The sequence below is a fragment of the Ambystoma mexicanum genome, chromosome 6p, assembly GCF_040938575.1.
Source record: "Ambystoma mexicanum isolate Mex_15411 chromosome 6p, UKY_AmexF1_1, whole genome shotgun sequence".
In the NCBI taxonomy this organism is placed as follows: Eukaryota; Metazoa; Chordata; class Amphibia; order Caudata; family Ambystomatidae; genus Ambystoma; species Ambystoma mexicanum.
The window spans coordinates 232573722-232588738 of NC_090935.1; the positions used below are offsets into that span (position 1 = coordinate 232573722).

Sequence of the window (15017 nt, forward strand, 5' to 3'; positions counted from 1 at the left end):
TGCAAAGCGTCCTGGCACCGACTCGATGTTGTCAAGCATCAAGGTCATCTCAAGCACCAGATACATTGTGGTTCTGTCCCCCTGGTCCTTTTCCGAAGGCCCCCAGTGACCTTTATGACCCCTTGCTCCCTTGGTGCTGAAACCAAATAACCTTGAACAGTTAAGACTGATTGTTTTACCGACTACCCTCCTGTCAGTGTCCAGAGTGCATCAATTTCTTTCGTGAAGCTGTCTGTCCTCTGTGTTCCTTTACAAGATGGGTTGTATTGTAGTGTGCTAGAACTGTCTGTTGTGATCATAATAAAGTAGATATTTCTATACAACCTTGACTGGACAGTCCCTTTATTCATTGGGTAATAATTGTATTTTCGCTGTGTTGCAACTAACGACCCACGACCTTGCAGCGATAATCCTGCCATTTAGGAACTTTATAATTGACTTGTGTTTCCAATCTGTTCGGATACCTTATGGTGTACTAGCGCTGTGGGGCTGATTGAGAGTTTAGAAACCGAAATTCATCCCTGTATCACTGGTGGCCGGCAGTTGATTCATCACAATGTCAGCACATTTATAAAGCTCATTTTCAAATGATAAACTTTGCTGAACTGAAATCCAGTGAAATAATTGCCTTCCAGCTAATTGACTTTCACTAAATGTGTTTTCTGAGTAAAAGTGTGTGGTTGTTCAGTGAATGCTGCATGGTCCGCAGCGCCCACATTATCCACATCCACACCTTCTTGTAACTCACTGTGTGCATACTTATTCTTATTTTATTAAGACATTTTCTATACGATATATGATGTGATATTTTATTTATATCGTGCTCGTAGTCAAGTGTTTCAGAGCGCGACAATGCAAGGGAAGGGAACAGAGGAGAAACAAAAACAACAATCTTACAAGGCCCAGTGACATTGAGAATGCATAAGTGCATGGGAGAGGGAGAGGGGAAAAGTGCATGGAAGGTGGGGGAAGTGGAAAGTACGGAGCAAAGGAGAAATAAATAAATATAAAAATAAAAATAATAAATAAATAATGGTGTTATTGTAGCCAGTAAGTGGCCAGTGCTGGGTTTAAAGTAGCAGACACGGTAGGTCTGATAAGTGCAGGAAGAAGGGGGGACTGTATGGGTACAGATACAGACCCCAATGCAGGGATGGCCCAGAGGCAGTGCAGAAGAGTGGCCGGGTGAGCAGGTACCTGGGCCCGGAGGACAGGGGGTGGCCAGGTGCACGTTTCTGAGAGATAGCAGATCAGCAGGGGAGGGAGGGTGAAGGCAGAAGCAAAGAGGAAGGTCTTAAGGTTCTTCCAGAAACGGAGATGGTTCTCCTCAAGTTTTAGAGTGGCAGGGAGGTTGTTCCAGAGGGAGGCCTCAGCCGAGGACAGAGATCTACCCCCAGCTCCTTTCTTTGCAAAATGACTAACCCTTAGGGAGTTAGAGGTAGAGGAGAGAAGAGCGCGAGAGGGGAGGTATTTGCAGAGGGATAGCTGAAGGTATTTTGGACCCAGGCCCCAGAAAGCCTTGTGGGCAATGCAGAGGGTTTTGAATTGAATCCTTGCATCCACTGGGAGCCAATGAAGGGATTTCAGAGCTGGAAAGATACGTTCCCAGGGCTTGAGGCTAAAGACAAGTCTCGCAGTCCTGTTCTGGAATAGTTGCAGAGGGCGGAGAGTAGATTTAGAAAGAGGCTGTTACCGTAATCCAGTCTGGAGAGAACCAGAGCTTGGGAGACAGTGAGCTTCCGGGGGAAGGAGAGGAAAGGCAGAGTACCTCTAAGGCGGTGCAATAGGAAGTGTGACTTTTTAGAGTCATAGGAGATGTGGGCAGAGAAGGAAAGTGTGGAGTCAAAGATGACCCTGCGGTTCTTAGCCTCGCAGGTGAGGGTGGGAGGAGGGCCAAGGGAGGCCGGCCAGAGAGTGAGGGAAAAGGATGGTGAAGTGTACCAGCAAAATCCTGGCATCGCTATGTTACTCGCCTGTTATAAGTTCATGAAGGAATATATAGAATGAAGACCGGCTACTTTTTGACTCACTGCAGAAAGTGACTGGTGTGCCTCACTCACACTAGTGATTCAAGCCTCTTTGCAGCATTTCACAGGCAGCATATCACCGGGGCAGCACTACCAGAGTGCTTTTGCTTTTAGACCACGGGAAATAACTTGGTTTCCAGGAAGCATGGGGTATGATAGGTGATGCTGGGAAGGAAAGTGTTCTAATACACAAGCTTCCAGCAGAAGTGGTGCAGACAAATGTAGGAAGCGTGAGATGGGATAGTGCTGAAGACTCTGAAAGACTCGCGTCTGGAACAGACAAGGAATGGCCTCCTTCATCCACCATCAAATTGTACTGGGTTCGGAGGCACGGCTCACGAGTTAGGGGTGCCCTCTCAAAGGGGGACAGCTTGCGCTTCTGCAAACTAATATCCTGCAGCAAGGCTGACTCGGCCTTTTAGCCTACCGTGGTCGATACATTGGGTATGGGGAGGAATATCGAATAAAGCACTATGTAAAAGCACTGATTATTATTATTTATTTTTAGTCAGTACTTTGAATGGATGGGAAATTGAGGCGCTGCTAATGAGCTACGAAATAATATTGGGGGATGGTACCTGAGAAGTGTCTGGCGTGGCCTCAAAGTGCAAAAAATGACTACCTTGAAAGAGAACAGAATCTATGTAAAAAGGTGCTTTGAACAAAATATAATTAGCCAGTAGTAAAAACAAATCTAGTAAAATAAAAATATTCAAATATATAAAAATCTAATCAAAATAGCTTATTAAAGGGTCAAATACCTGCAAGATAGCTCAGGGTATTAAGTGCCTGCTGCTGATGTAGGCTTGTACACTGCATTTCAGAATTTCTCATTGCAGTCCAATAGCTGAATAATGTGTTCACTGCAGAGACATTTATGTAGCATGGAGGGCACTACTCCAATCACCAAAACAACAGAATAGCTTTGGTCCACAGTCCCTCCCATCAACCAATACAATCAAAATGTACCCTCAAATGTACTGATCATGAAAAATAAATAAAACATTCTTCTCACAGAAAAGTGGAAGGACGGTTTTGTAAAAAATTACGTGTTTCCTTTTCCCATTACTGGAGCTCGGTGTTAATGCCTTGAAACAGTTTCAATGCCTCCAGCCTTTGGAGGTTAATCCCTGCCATGGAAAAGGAAGCAGTGCCTCGTAAGGGGAAGGTGGACTCTCACTGTGGTGTGAAGCCGTAGCATGATGCGGCCTCATAGCCAAATTAAAAGTCCTTCCAGGCTCAGTGCTGGTAGGCCCTGTTCCACTTAAAGATCATGTTTTATGCTTTAATGTAATCGATGAAGCCAACTTTAGTCAAAGATCAGAATGATCATTCTAGTGAGGTAGCCCTAATGATGTCTTATTGCCCTATCAGATTGGTCCACCGACTATGTTTACACTAGCCCGTTAGCACAGTTCTGGTGGCATAATTAAGAAACAGGGTTGCCCCGCCCACCAAGGTAAAATCACCATTAGCACACGAGATTGGTCAATAGAATTTCTAAATCCTTTCAATGCACTGGAAAATCACTATCAGAGAATCAAGTTTCATATTTTTGTAACAAGCGCTGGCACGTCAGTAACAATAGAAATCCCATAAAACACAAGCAAAGTCATAATGTATTATTCTGAATTTATGAAATAAAAAAGGCTATACTGAAACACATAGAAGTGTGATCGGGTGAGGTGCAAGAGGAAGGTGGCGCTAGAAGGTCCAGGCCAAAAACAACTAATGGAAATAGAAAAGGAGACCTTCAGTGGCGTGACGAGAAATTGCCTGGGAAATATAGAATCCCTTGAAATGTTGATGGATTCAAAATAAATGATTGAAATGAAACTGAATGTCAATACCTGTTATTTTTGATATTTCCACTTTCTGGTTAAATGTCAAGTGAAATCTGATTATTGATTCAAACGGCCTCCCAACACGAACAACGTTTTTTTCATCTAAAAACAATTGACGACGTTAGCCTTTTTGCCTACGCCGGCACTTGCTATTCAGAATCTGCACATGTATTCTAGCATACAGCTTTCCAAGCATCTATCAGTGGCGACGGTCTGTATTCTAAGACCGCAAGAAAGGCGGGAATCGCTCGCACAGGTGTTTTTTTGCGGCCTACAGAGTAGATGAGGCAGAGCACAACGACCAGATCCCGGGAATTTGAACAGGCCCAGCTGTGGCATCCATTGGCCTGCGATGCGCAATTTTGCCATTGCCCGGAGTGGAGCCTCTTGTTAGATGTCGTTGACTGCTGTTTATTTATTTATTTTGTTTCTTGTTACTCGCCACGTGTCCATAGGCCTCAGGACGCGCACATAACTGAGACAAACGAACAAGAATTAGAACCAGGAATACAGGGTGTTCAGGTAAGTCCAAAATCTTTAACGGATTTCTTGAAAGAACAGGTGTGTTTTTACTTCTTTTTTAAAAGCTGTCAAATAGTTGATAGTTCTTATCGTTAACGGAAGTGCATTCCATTCTCTACGGGCCAGCGCTGGGAAGCTGCTTCCACCAAATTTGGTCAACTTAAATCAAGGCTGTTTAAATTTGTTCTCCTCGGCTTTTCCAGCGGGAAGCGCGTACAAAGACTACGGGCCTGATTCACAGACGTTTTTTATAATGGCGCAATCCCATAGGAAAATGCTCTGTGAATCAGATCAGCCATAGTTGTTTGTTGTGGGCATGAGCAACTACAAGTAAGAAAGAGGGCAGTGGTTGTCAGGGTATAATCTCACCAAAAGCATCTACCTCTCCCCACTACAAGCCCGACTCACAGTCTCTCTAGCAATAATCCCCACCTGCATTTACAATCTATTGATGCAATAAGACTTGACCATGCCCACAATCATCCACGTGCCCCCAGAAATGATTGACCTGGAGCTGGAATAGAGGTAAATCAACCTCAACTGAACTTGGCTGTGTGCAGTCAATTCCTTTCACGATGGTGGTATGAAGCGCACGATGCCACTACAAGTAGCTCATTTCGTTTTAGTCAATATTTGGAGGAACCCTACCCAAAAAGAGGGGCACTACCCATGGACTGAGTGGCACGGCCCTCCCCGGGTGCTGGGATTGGAAGGTACACTTCTGTTTCCTGTGCACAGGGGGTACAGCGATTGCGTGACAGATTGTTTTTGGTGTGGGTCGGCCATCTCACCTCACCGCGCTAGGTGAGTGTCGGATGAAGTGGCTAAGATTCACCAGGGCAGTTCTGGTTGGCTGGGGCCTTGTGGCGCGTGACCCTTCCTTGTATAAGGGCGACGGGGCATGGCATCCTTCTCTTTGACCTTCACTGCTCCCGCACTGCCTTGCGCGTGCTCCTGCTGGTGCCAACACCTCCTCTGGCACTTTGCCATCTTTTATAGGGTATGGAAAGATTATTGATGGGCTGATTTTAACCTTGACCCATAAGAGAAAAGGCCATCGTCCTTCTCATGCTAGCTCCACAAAGAGTTTGAGTTGGGGCTGATCCAGGTGCAGAAGTTTGCGTGGGGGCTTTTAAGAACATTTATAAATGGAATATGCTGGAGACTGTGAAGCGAGGTGATAGGTGTTAACATGATTGTTTTCCCACTTAAACAATCTGTGTGATCCTTTGCAAATAATCCGATTTCCTTAAGCATCGGTTTTCTTGGATGGATAACTTGAGAGTGGCTAGAAGCAGAATACGCCTCAGCGTTAAACACTACCGAGTTATATATAAAGTCGGTATTCTCTACATCCCAGTCAGGGTAAGGGTTGGATTCAAACTTGAAAAGTTGTGCTCTGTGCCTTACCCAGTCAGGGTAAGGGTTGGATTCAAACTTGAAAAGTTGTGCTCTGTGCCAGTGCATTTTATAATTCTTTAGCACAAGCGGATACCGCAGTGCTTGTCGCCTTAAGAATATCGCTTCGTCTTTAAGAGGGCCATACCAAGAGCACATCACCTCTTGAGAGAGGTTCACAGATGGGCATTTGGTGTCAGATTTGCACTAAGAATGTGCGTTTGCTCCGTGTTTTGGTTTATCCTATGCACAGCGTGAAATTCCAGTTTGCCGAGTTCTTCATAATCAAATTTCACGAGTAAAACATAAAAGAAAGGGGGAGCTAAGGAGGAAATTCCTGACCAAACACTGCGCCCAGAAGCAGGGTACAGCTGCAGCTGTGGGTAGTCACGTCCTCACCAAGGGGAGTGCCATTTTCCAACCTCTGAGATGCCATGACGAAACTTGATATAAATATTATACTCCAAAGGGATCATGGGAGTTGTAGTCCACAACATCGGGAGAGCTGCATGTTGCACACCACTGCCCTTAAAGCATTGTGGATATAGGTAACTATAAACATGTGTTTGCCAGTGAAAGATACCAGACAATCAGAGTTCTGAAAGCAGAGAACTAAAAACATGGGACTCCTTCTTGGGCAATAACGCCCACGCTCTTTAGAATCTGTGCTGGAGTCCCTCGACTTTCTTGCGGAAGGTGTCTTGTCCATGTACATTACAGCAAATGCCCCCACCCAATTATTTCTCGGTTATGTCTTTCACTTTGTAAACACAGATATGTGGGCCTTTGACCTATCATGTTTTCTGCATTCTCTAAAGGATTTTTAATAGGGCCTTGGGTGTTTACCCTATAGGTAACCTATGTATTTGTACTCTGGCAATTTGTACTTGTTCGCGGAAGGTTATACTTTCTGCCTGATGAAGTCTCTAGCTGGGAATTCTGACCCATTGCTACAATCTTCTTGCCAGAAATGATTATCCTGGTTGTATTTTCTGTAGTGCTTCTCAATGAATGCGTGTTCTTGCTAGAGGTCCTTCACTGTGGACATGATTACTTGCAATTATCTGTTCTCTTTTGCTACATATTTTCTTGATAGGGATTATTTGCTGTTTTATTGTTTCCTTGCTAGAAATACTACACCATTAACATATTTCTTGTGCTAGGAAAGCTTCTTATTAATACAGTTCTTTTCGGGACCTTCTCCCCATGGATACATTTGGCTTGCTCTGGCTGCTTTTTCATGGGTCTTATTTTTTCCTAGGAATTCCTAAATACTGATATAGTTCCCTGCTAGCAATTCTTCTTGATAGATGCATTATTCTTGCTAGGAACTCGACCATTGGTCCATTTTATGGCTCGGTGTTGTTCCCGTAGATATTCTCTTGCCGGGAGATCTTCCTGTTGATATTGTCGTGCCGGGAGTTCTTCCTGGTGATATTTTCTTGCCAGGAGTTCTTCCCGTTGATATTGTCTTGCCGGACGTACTTCCCGTTGATATTGTCTTGCCGGGAGTTCTTCCCGTTGATATTGTCTTGCCGGGAGTTCTTCCTGGTGATATTTTCTTGCCAGGAGTTCTTCCCGTTGATATTGTCTTGCCGGACGTACTTCCCGTTGATATTGTCTTGCCGGGAGTTCTTCCCGTTGATATTGTCTTGCCGGGAGTTCTTCCCGTTGATATTGTCTTGCCAGGAGTTTTTCCCGTTGGTATTCTCTTGCCAGGAGTTCTTTACATTTCAGCAGTTTTGTTCCTATAAAGTATTCCCCATTGATTCATTAGCATTGGTTGGGATTCTTCCCTCTTCTACCTTTTTGATTTCTGGGATCTCTTCCCCTTTGATCCATGTTTCTTGTCCTGAATACATTGCATGGATATTATGTCTTGCTAGGAATCCTTTCTGGGTGATAGATCGTCTTGCTGGGAACTCTTCACCATGGAAACATTATTTTTGCTATGGGCACTTTTTTGTGGACATTATTTCTTGCAGGAATGATTCCCAAATGATTGTTTTTGTTGCTAGGAACTATTTCTTGTTGTTCCATTTCATGGCTTGGAGCGCTACTCATGGATATATTTTCTTGCTAGGAATTCTTCTCATTGGTCCTCTTGTCTTTCTTGGAATTTTCCACGTGAAGGCAGTTTCTTGTTAGGAGTAATTGAAATTGATACATTTTCTTGCTATGAATTATTTCTTGTTGATACATTTTCCTGAAACGAGTTCTCCGCTTACTACATCATCTTGCTAGGAGGGCTTCCCATTGGTACACTTTCTGACTATGGATTATACCCTGTTTATACATTGCTATTTCTAGAAATGCTTTCCCAGTCATACCTTGTGCTATAGTTTCACCATGGATACATGTTTTACTAAACACTCTGATGTCTTCACTGAGAATACATTGTCTTGCTAGGAGATCTTCTTGGAGGATACATTGTCTTGCTAGGAGATCTTCTTCGAGGATACATTTCCTTGCTAGGAGCGCTTCACCGTGGATACATTGTTTTGCTTGGCTGGCTTCAGGATATGTTTCCTTCCAAGGGGCTTTGCTTGGTTGGTACATTTTGCTGCTAGGCTCTCTTTTTCTTTCTAGGCAATATTAACTGGAATATATGTTCTTTGTAGGAGCTATACACGTGATTTATTTTCTTGCTAGGAGCTCTTCATATGGATACATTTTCTTGATAGGAGCTCTTCCCCCTTGAGGCACTTTTTTGCTAAGAGCTGTTTAGTGTGGATGCACATTCTAGCTAGTGACCATTCACTCTGGATATATTATCTTGGTGGAAGCTCTTCACCATGCACACATTTCCTTCATAATAGCTTTTCGCCATGGAAACATGGATTTTCTAAAAGCTCTTCAGTCTGGCTGCATTTTCTAGCTAGTAGCCCTTCACGTCGGATATATTATCTTGCTAGGAGCTCTTCACTGTGGATACATTTATTTGCTAGGAGCTCTTCGGTGTGGCTGAATTATCTAGTTGATATGCATCTATTTGCTCTTGACTGGGGCTACATTTTTTTGCTGGGAGCCCTGCACTGTGGCTGATTTTCCTTACTAGGAGCTCCACTTTTGGATTCATTTATTTGCCAGGAAATCTTTAGCATGCACAGAGGTCCTTCCTGGAATCTCCACCAGTGGATACATGTATTTGCTAGGAGCTCTTCATTGTGGCTGCATTTTCTAGCTAGTAGCTGTTCAAAGTGGAAATACTATCTTGCTGGGAGCTATTCGGCGTGGCTACTTTTTCTAGCTAGTAGCTCTTCACCGTGGATATCCTATCTTGCTAGGAGCTCTTCACTATGGATATACTATCTTGCTAGGAGCTCTTCACTGTCGATCTACTATCTTGCTTGGAGCTCTTCAATGTGAATGTACTATCTTGCTAGGAGCTCTTCCATGTGGCTGCATTTTCTAGCTAGGAGCTCTTCGCAGTGGATATACTATCTTGCTAGGAGCTCTTCCCCGTGGACACGTCTATTTGTTCTGGACTGTGGGTGCATTTCTTGCTGGGAGCCCTGCACCATGGTCGCTTTTCCTTGATAGAAACTCTTCGCCACCGGTGGGTGCGTTTTGCCTCACACGCCCGCTCTAGCACAGGCACACACAGTGGCTTGCGTGGGGCGGGGGGTGGGCCGGGGGGCTGCGGAGGGCGACGGCGCTCGCTCGGGCTTCCTCTCCCAGCGCCCCCCTCCCACACCCCCCCGCTCGCCGTGTCTCATTTGACAGGCAAATTTGCAGACGTTGCCCGAGGCTAAGAACCTCGTTTGACAGTCAATTAACCGTGAATAGTCAAAGCCAAGGCAGTCTGCATTACATAAATGGGAAATTAGACTCTCTTCCCCACCAAGAAACAAAAAAGGCCCCCCTCCCGCCCCCCTCCTCAAGACCCCGCCACGGAGAAGTTGGTATCAGAAGTCCTAATCACGTCTCCCCGCAGCCCTGGGAGACGCTTGGCAATCAGCAGAAGGTGGTTTCATTTAATTTGTGTAATGTAATTTTTGTAAATGTATTACACATTTTGCGCGGAGATCATTACCATGCAGATAATATAAATGTTGGCATAGCTGTCATAAAGCACCTTTAATGTCTCTGTGACAGATATTAAAAGCAGGAAGCGCTGATCCTGTTTAATGGAACTTTTCCGGGGGAACATTTCAATTATTGTGGTGTTCTGCGCGTTTCGCCTCTTTCACCGGGCCACCTGATACAATTCTGAAATGGCGTCTGCTGTGTCCCCGGCAATTAATAACGGCCCTGTCATTAATGCCCCCCCCCCCCCCACATCTCCGCCCCACCTTTGTTATTTCTAAGTTACGGCTGCCTCGGGTTGATATCCCCTAAAGTCCCCTTTGCCTAAATATTCAGCCTGCGAGTGGAGAAAAGAGGGGGGGGGGGGCGCTGTTTTCGGCTCCTACCTGCCATGTCTCTCCAGAAGTCCCCCGCCAGGTGCCCGGAGTCTGCGAGGAACAAGGGGGTGTCTTTGCTTTTCTCTGAAATGACACCACGTGAAATGTATATTTGTATTATACGGTATATATGTCAGCATGCACGCCATTAGCTATACAGACACCGAAATATATGTGTATACATATGGACACACATATGTCGTTACCTATAGACACATATATGCGCACACACTTAAGTGCATGTGTGTGCACACGTATTTTTCCAAACTCACCCGCGAGTGCAGGGTATTTTCTCGCGTTATTACGAGTGTCCTAATTTCCACACCAATACCCGCTGTTTCTGAGAGAGTGAACTTCTGGTCATCTCTTAGGAAACGCCCCTGACTCCGACATGGGGACAGGCGCGCACTCTGTAGCATCATGTAATGCAGAGGACCGTTAAATAGCGCACACCACAAGCCACAGCTTTGCCTCGCGGCGCTTTAAAAAAATAGTTTTTCTTTCTCCACCGCGGAAGTGGTAATGGCGGAGTGAATTGTGGTGCGGTGTGGCCCTCAAGGCATTACACTTCACAGCAGGTGCTCAACCCTCTCAGCTATTTTACCCAGCTACTCGCTTGAACCCCTCAGACGCTTGCTAACTTCTGCAAAACGGGCCCGACTTCCAAGTCCGCCCCCCCCTGCCCATGCCCCACCCTATTCCCCTGAAGCTACAGCGAAAGAGGTGTCCTCTTTCCATGTAATTGCCCCCGCCCCCATGCCATACCCTGCTCCCTAAAGCTACCAGGGAAGGCGCTGTCCTCTTTCCATGTAATTGCCCCCGCCCCCATGCCATACCCTGCTCCCTGAAGCTACCAGGGAAGGCGCTGTCCTCTTTCCATGTAATTGCCCTCGCCCCCATGCCATACCCTGCTACCTGGAGCTACCAGGGAAGGCGCTGTCCTCTTTCCATGTAATTGCCCCCATGCCATACCCTGCTACCTGGAGCTACCTGGGAAGGCGCTGTCCTCTTTCCATGTAATTGCCCCCATGCCATGCCCTGCTCCCTGGAGCTCCCTGGGAAGCCGATGCCCTCTTTGGCGGGTGGGTCCGTGTGGCTGCCCCCCACATGCCCCAGCCTGCTCCCTGGAGCTACCTGGGAAGGCGCTGTCCTCTTTCCATGTAATTGCCCCCATGCCATACCCTGCTCCCTGGAGCTACCTGGGAAGGCGCTGTCCTCTTTCCATGTAATTGCCCCCATGCCACACCCTGCTCCCTGGAGCAACCTGGGAAGGCGCTGTCCTCTTTCCATGTAATTGCCCCCGCCCCCATGCCATACCCTGCTACCTGAAGCTACCAGGGAAGGCGCTGTCCTCTTTTGCGGGTGGGTAACCGTGCCCCCATGCCATACCCTGCTCCCTGGAGCTCCCTGGGAAGCCGATGCCCTCTTTGGCGGGTGGGTCCGTGTGGCTGCCCCCCACATGCCCCAGCCTGCTCCATCCCCTTAAACTACTTGGGAAGGCGCTGTCCTCTTTGGTGGGTGGGTCACCGTGTCTGTTCTCCCCCCGCCCCCTCACCATGCCATACCCTGCTCCCTGAAGCTACCTGGGAAGGCGCTGTCCTCTTTGGCGAGTGGGTCCCCGTGTCTGCCCCCCACCCCCCTCCCCTGCACCCATGCCATACCCTGCTCCCTGAAGCTACCTGGGAAGGCGCTGTCCTCTGTGGCGAGTGGGTCTCAGTGTCTGTTCCCCTACCCCCCCCCCCCATGCCATACCCTGCTCCCTCAAGTTACCTGGGAAGGCGCTGTCCTCTTTGGCGGGCGGGTCCGTGTGGCTGCTCTCCTTAGATTTCGGGTTCTGCAAATGACAAAAGCACAATTGAAAGGATGACAGCGCGCACCCCGGTTCCCCGCCGCGCATCTGCCCTCGCGAGGCGCCCTTTACACTGCGCCTGAACTCCTCTTCTGTGGCCACCATTGTGCCCCCCCCCCCCAGTGTATCTATCATGGCGCCCCCAAAAGAAAGGTGCAGGCATGCATGCCTGGAAACTGAAATGCGTGCCCCGGCTCTTAGCAGGCGTGGGGCTATTTTACGAAGAGAGAAAGAGAGAGAGACGGGGAGTGAAAGGGGGGGGGGGGGCGGAGAGTGGGGGAGGGGCAGTGGAGAGAGAGATTTTGTTTTTGGGGGAGTGGTAAAGGGTGTAAAAAGTCCAGAAATAGGGGTTCAGCAAATGCGGGTGAGTGAGGGGGGTGGGGAGGGCGGGGGGTCAGGAGTCACCGTTTGTAACTCGTTGCTACTTGATCCAGCTGTAAACTAACGTGATTTGAAATACTTCTCCACCAGTCTAATCAAGAGACATGCAACCAGTTAAAGGACAATCCCAGCTGAACCAAGAGGTTTCACACTAGGGGACCGCATACAGAACCACCGGGAACACCCCTCGCAATGCCTGTGCAAAAAACATATGTCAGTAACTGGATCCAGTGGAAACAACGAGTGTTTCCAAAAGCGAGGAGGGACGGTGGGCGTGGCCTTTGATTACAGGTGCAAACCAAACACACATGGCTTTTTCCCGTGTCTTCTTTAACTGCTTGTGCTGCATTTTTAAATGTCAGAGATGCGAGTGGCGACCGGGTGTATTTTTAAATCCCAGCAAGGCCAGCTCGACCCCGATTAGCCAAGGGAGAAGTCAGGGTTGCTTGGTTAAAAATACTCGGCGCGTGTGCCCCCTGGACGCAGCCCCATTCGTACGAATTACCACATTGAACGCATTGAAAGCCCCCATGCACCCCCTCCCTTCGCTTCCCCCCGGGCATCTAGTTATCCAGCCTATTAAGCATTTGCAAGCGTTGGGCCCAGAGCGCAATTTAAATAAGGCTAATTATCCGGCGGAGGCCGGGGGCGGTATTTACATCTTTGTAGCTGGCCTGCTCGGGCGGTGAGTGCCGGGGGCTGGACTCCGCCGGGACCGGCGAGGGAGCGCCCCGCTCCTCGGCCTCCTCTGCCAGGTAGCGGGACGGCCGCTCCCCTTCCTCGTCCGGCCCCCGGGGACTCTCCACGTCCACCTCCTGCTCCTCGTCGTCCGTGTCTGCGGCGCTGTCGCTGGGATAGCTGCAGCTGGTGCCCGGGGACTGGGGCCGCTCGGGGCCCAGCTCCTCTAGGGCCCCGTGCAGCTTGGCCAGGCTCTCGGAGTCCTTCACCACGGGCCGGAACGCCGAGTGGTAGCTGGGCTTGCGGGCCGGGAATGCGGGCAGCTCCCCGGGGCATTCTGGCTCGAAGAGGCCGTCCCTGGGGGCGCTGACGTTGCCGCCCCCATCACTCTGCTCAGAAAGGTCCAGGAAAGCCTGCCTCAGGCTGGGGGTGTCCGCCAGGGAGGTGAGGGCGCCAGGCTGGGGCTGCAGGTAGGTGGGCACTGGGAGGCTGCCCGGGGTCCGTGGTGGCCAAAACATGCAGAAGGGCGGGTAAAAGGCGTCCTTGCGGCCCGGCCAGAAGAGCCCGGATAGGGCGCCCGCCTTGTGCCCGCTGCCCGGGTCCCCGTCCTCCTTCTTCTGACAGAGGCCAAAGGCCGGGAACGGATAGGGACTGGGAAAGAGGGAGCTGGCCGGGAACTTCTGTAGCACCCCGAAACCCTTGCTGGGCACAGGGATGACGGGGTAACTGCGCGGGGGCTTGTTGGGGGTGGCCGGGCCCTCCAAATCCTCATCGTCCTCTTGGAAGCGCGGCCGCTTCTGGCCCAGTTCTGGCGCTATCATGTGCGGCAGGATACCGCCACCGCCGGCGCTCTTTACTGCCCCGAGCGAGTGGCAGTGTCCGTGCGAGAGGGCGCGCTTGCGGCTGCCGCCGTTGAACATGGCCTTGACGTCCTCCCAGGCGAAGACCATCTCGTCGGGGGGCGCCTTGTCCGTGAGCTTGAGGTGCCTCCGCCAGGAGTTGAAGTTGGCGGCGTCGGGCTGCGTGTACTTGGCGTCGGCGGTGCGGTGCGAGTGGAAGATGAACTTGTTGGGCGAGAAGTACATGCTGCAGTACGTGCACTTGATGCACTTGGCGCGCGAGCTGTTGTAGCGCGCGGGGATGAAGCTGCCCCGGCAGCCCCAGGCGCACTCGTGGGACACGTCGAAGGCGAAGTTGTCGGGCAGCTTGGGCGGCCGGTTCTCGCCCAGGAAGGACTTGCATAGTCTCTCGGCCTCCCGCTTGGTGATCATGCCGCAGCGCCGGGACGAGATGGGCATGGCCCCGGCCCGGCGCAGGATCTCCAGCTGCACGGGGGTGCACTGCACGCAGGTGATGCCCAGCGCCACCCGCCGGTTGTGGATCTCGTTGTAGCTGTAGTTCTTGAGCAGGGTGTTGGAGATCTGCGCCAGGCACAGGCGCTCCTGCCCGTCGATGACCAGGGACACGATGGGGATCCCGTAGAGGATGACTTGGCTCACTTGGTTGGGCTTCATGCTGCCGTGGCCGCCCCGGGCCTGCTCGGAGGGGTAGGGGCCGGGCGGGGAGGCCAGCAGGAGGTCGTTGCTTCCCGGGAGGGGACTCGTGGCCATGTTCTTCGGCGGGACGTCCTGCGGCCCTCGTGTCTACTGGGCGAGAAGGAAACAAGAAGAGCGACTGAGCGACTCGCATGAAACTCGCCATCATTTTACATCACTTAGACAAGTGCACATCACTTAGACAAGTGCAACTGACATTCACGCGGCAAACACCTGGGCTCCTAATTATCGCTGCGTTTGCCAGCAATCAACACATTACAGAATAGCACAGTCAGTGTTTTACTTGTCAAAACATACTACCGCACACACAGGACCATCAATAGGCATTTTAAATCCATGCGTTTAGATAAAATCCG

The 15017-nt window shown here is 49.6% G+C and overlaps 1 protein-coding gene across 4 annotated transcripts in view; it reads right to left on the minus strand.

Annotated features, from left to right (window-relative positions):
• SKOR2 (SKI family transcriptional corepressor 2) overlaps nt 1–15017 on the minus strand; it is a 105897-nt gene that overhangs the window by 66887 nt on the left and 23993 nt on the right. For 2 of the 4 annotated variants that reach the window (XM_069626940.1, XM_069626939.1), the window contains exons 2-4: nt 13087–14748; nt 11968–12031; nt 10207–10281 (exon numbers count right to left, since the gene is read on the minus strand). In XM_069626940.1, the coding sequence (XP_069483041.1) occupies nt 10207–10281; nt 11968–12031; nt 13087–14715 (1768 nt within the window). In that variant the 5' untranslated portion in view covers nt 14716–14748. Of the gene's footprint in view, nt 1–10206; nt 10282–11967; nt 12032–13086; nt 14752–15017 lie in introns of all 4 variants that reach the window. The other 2 variants (XM_069626938.1, XM_069626937.1) reach the window with 1 other exon arrangement.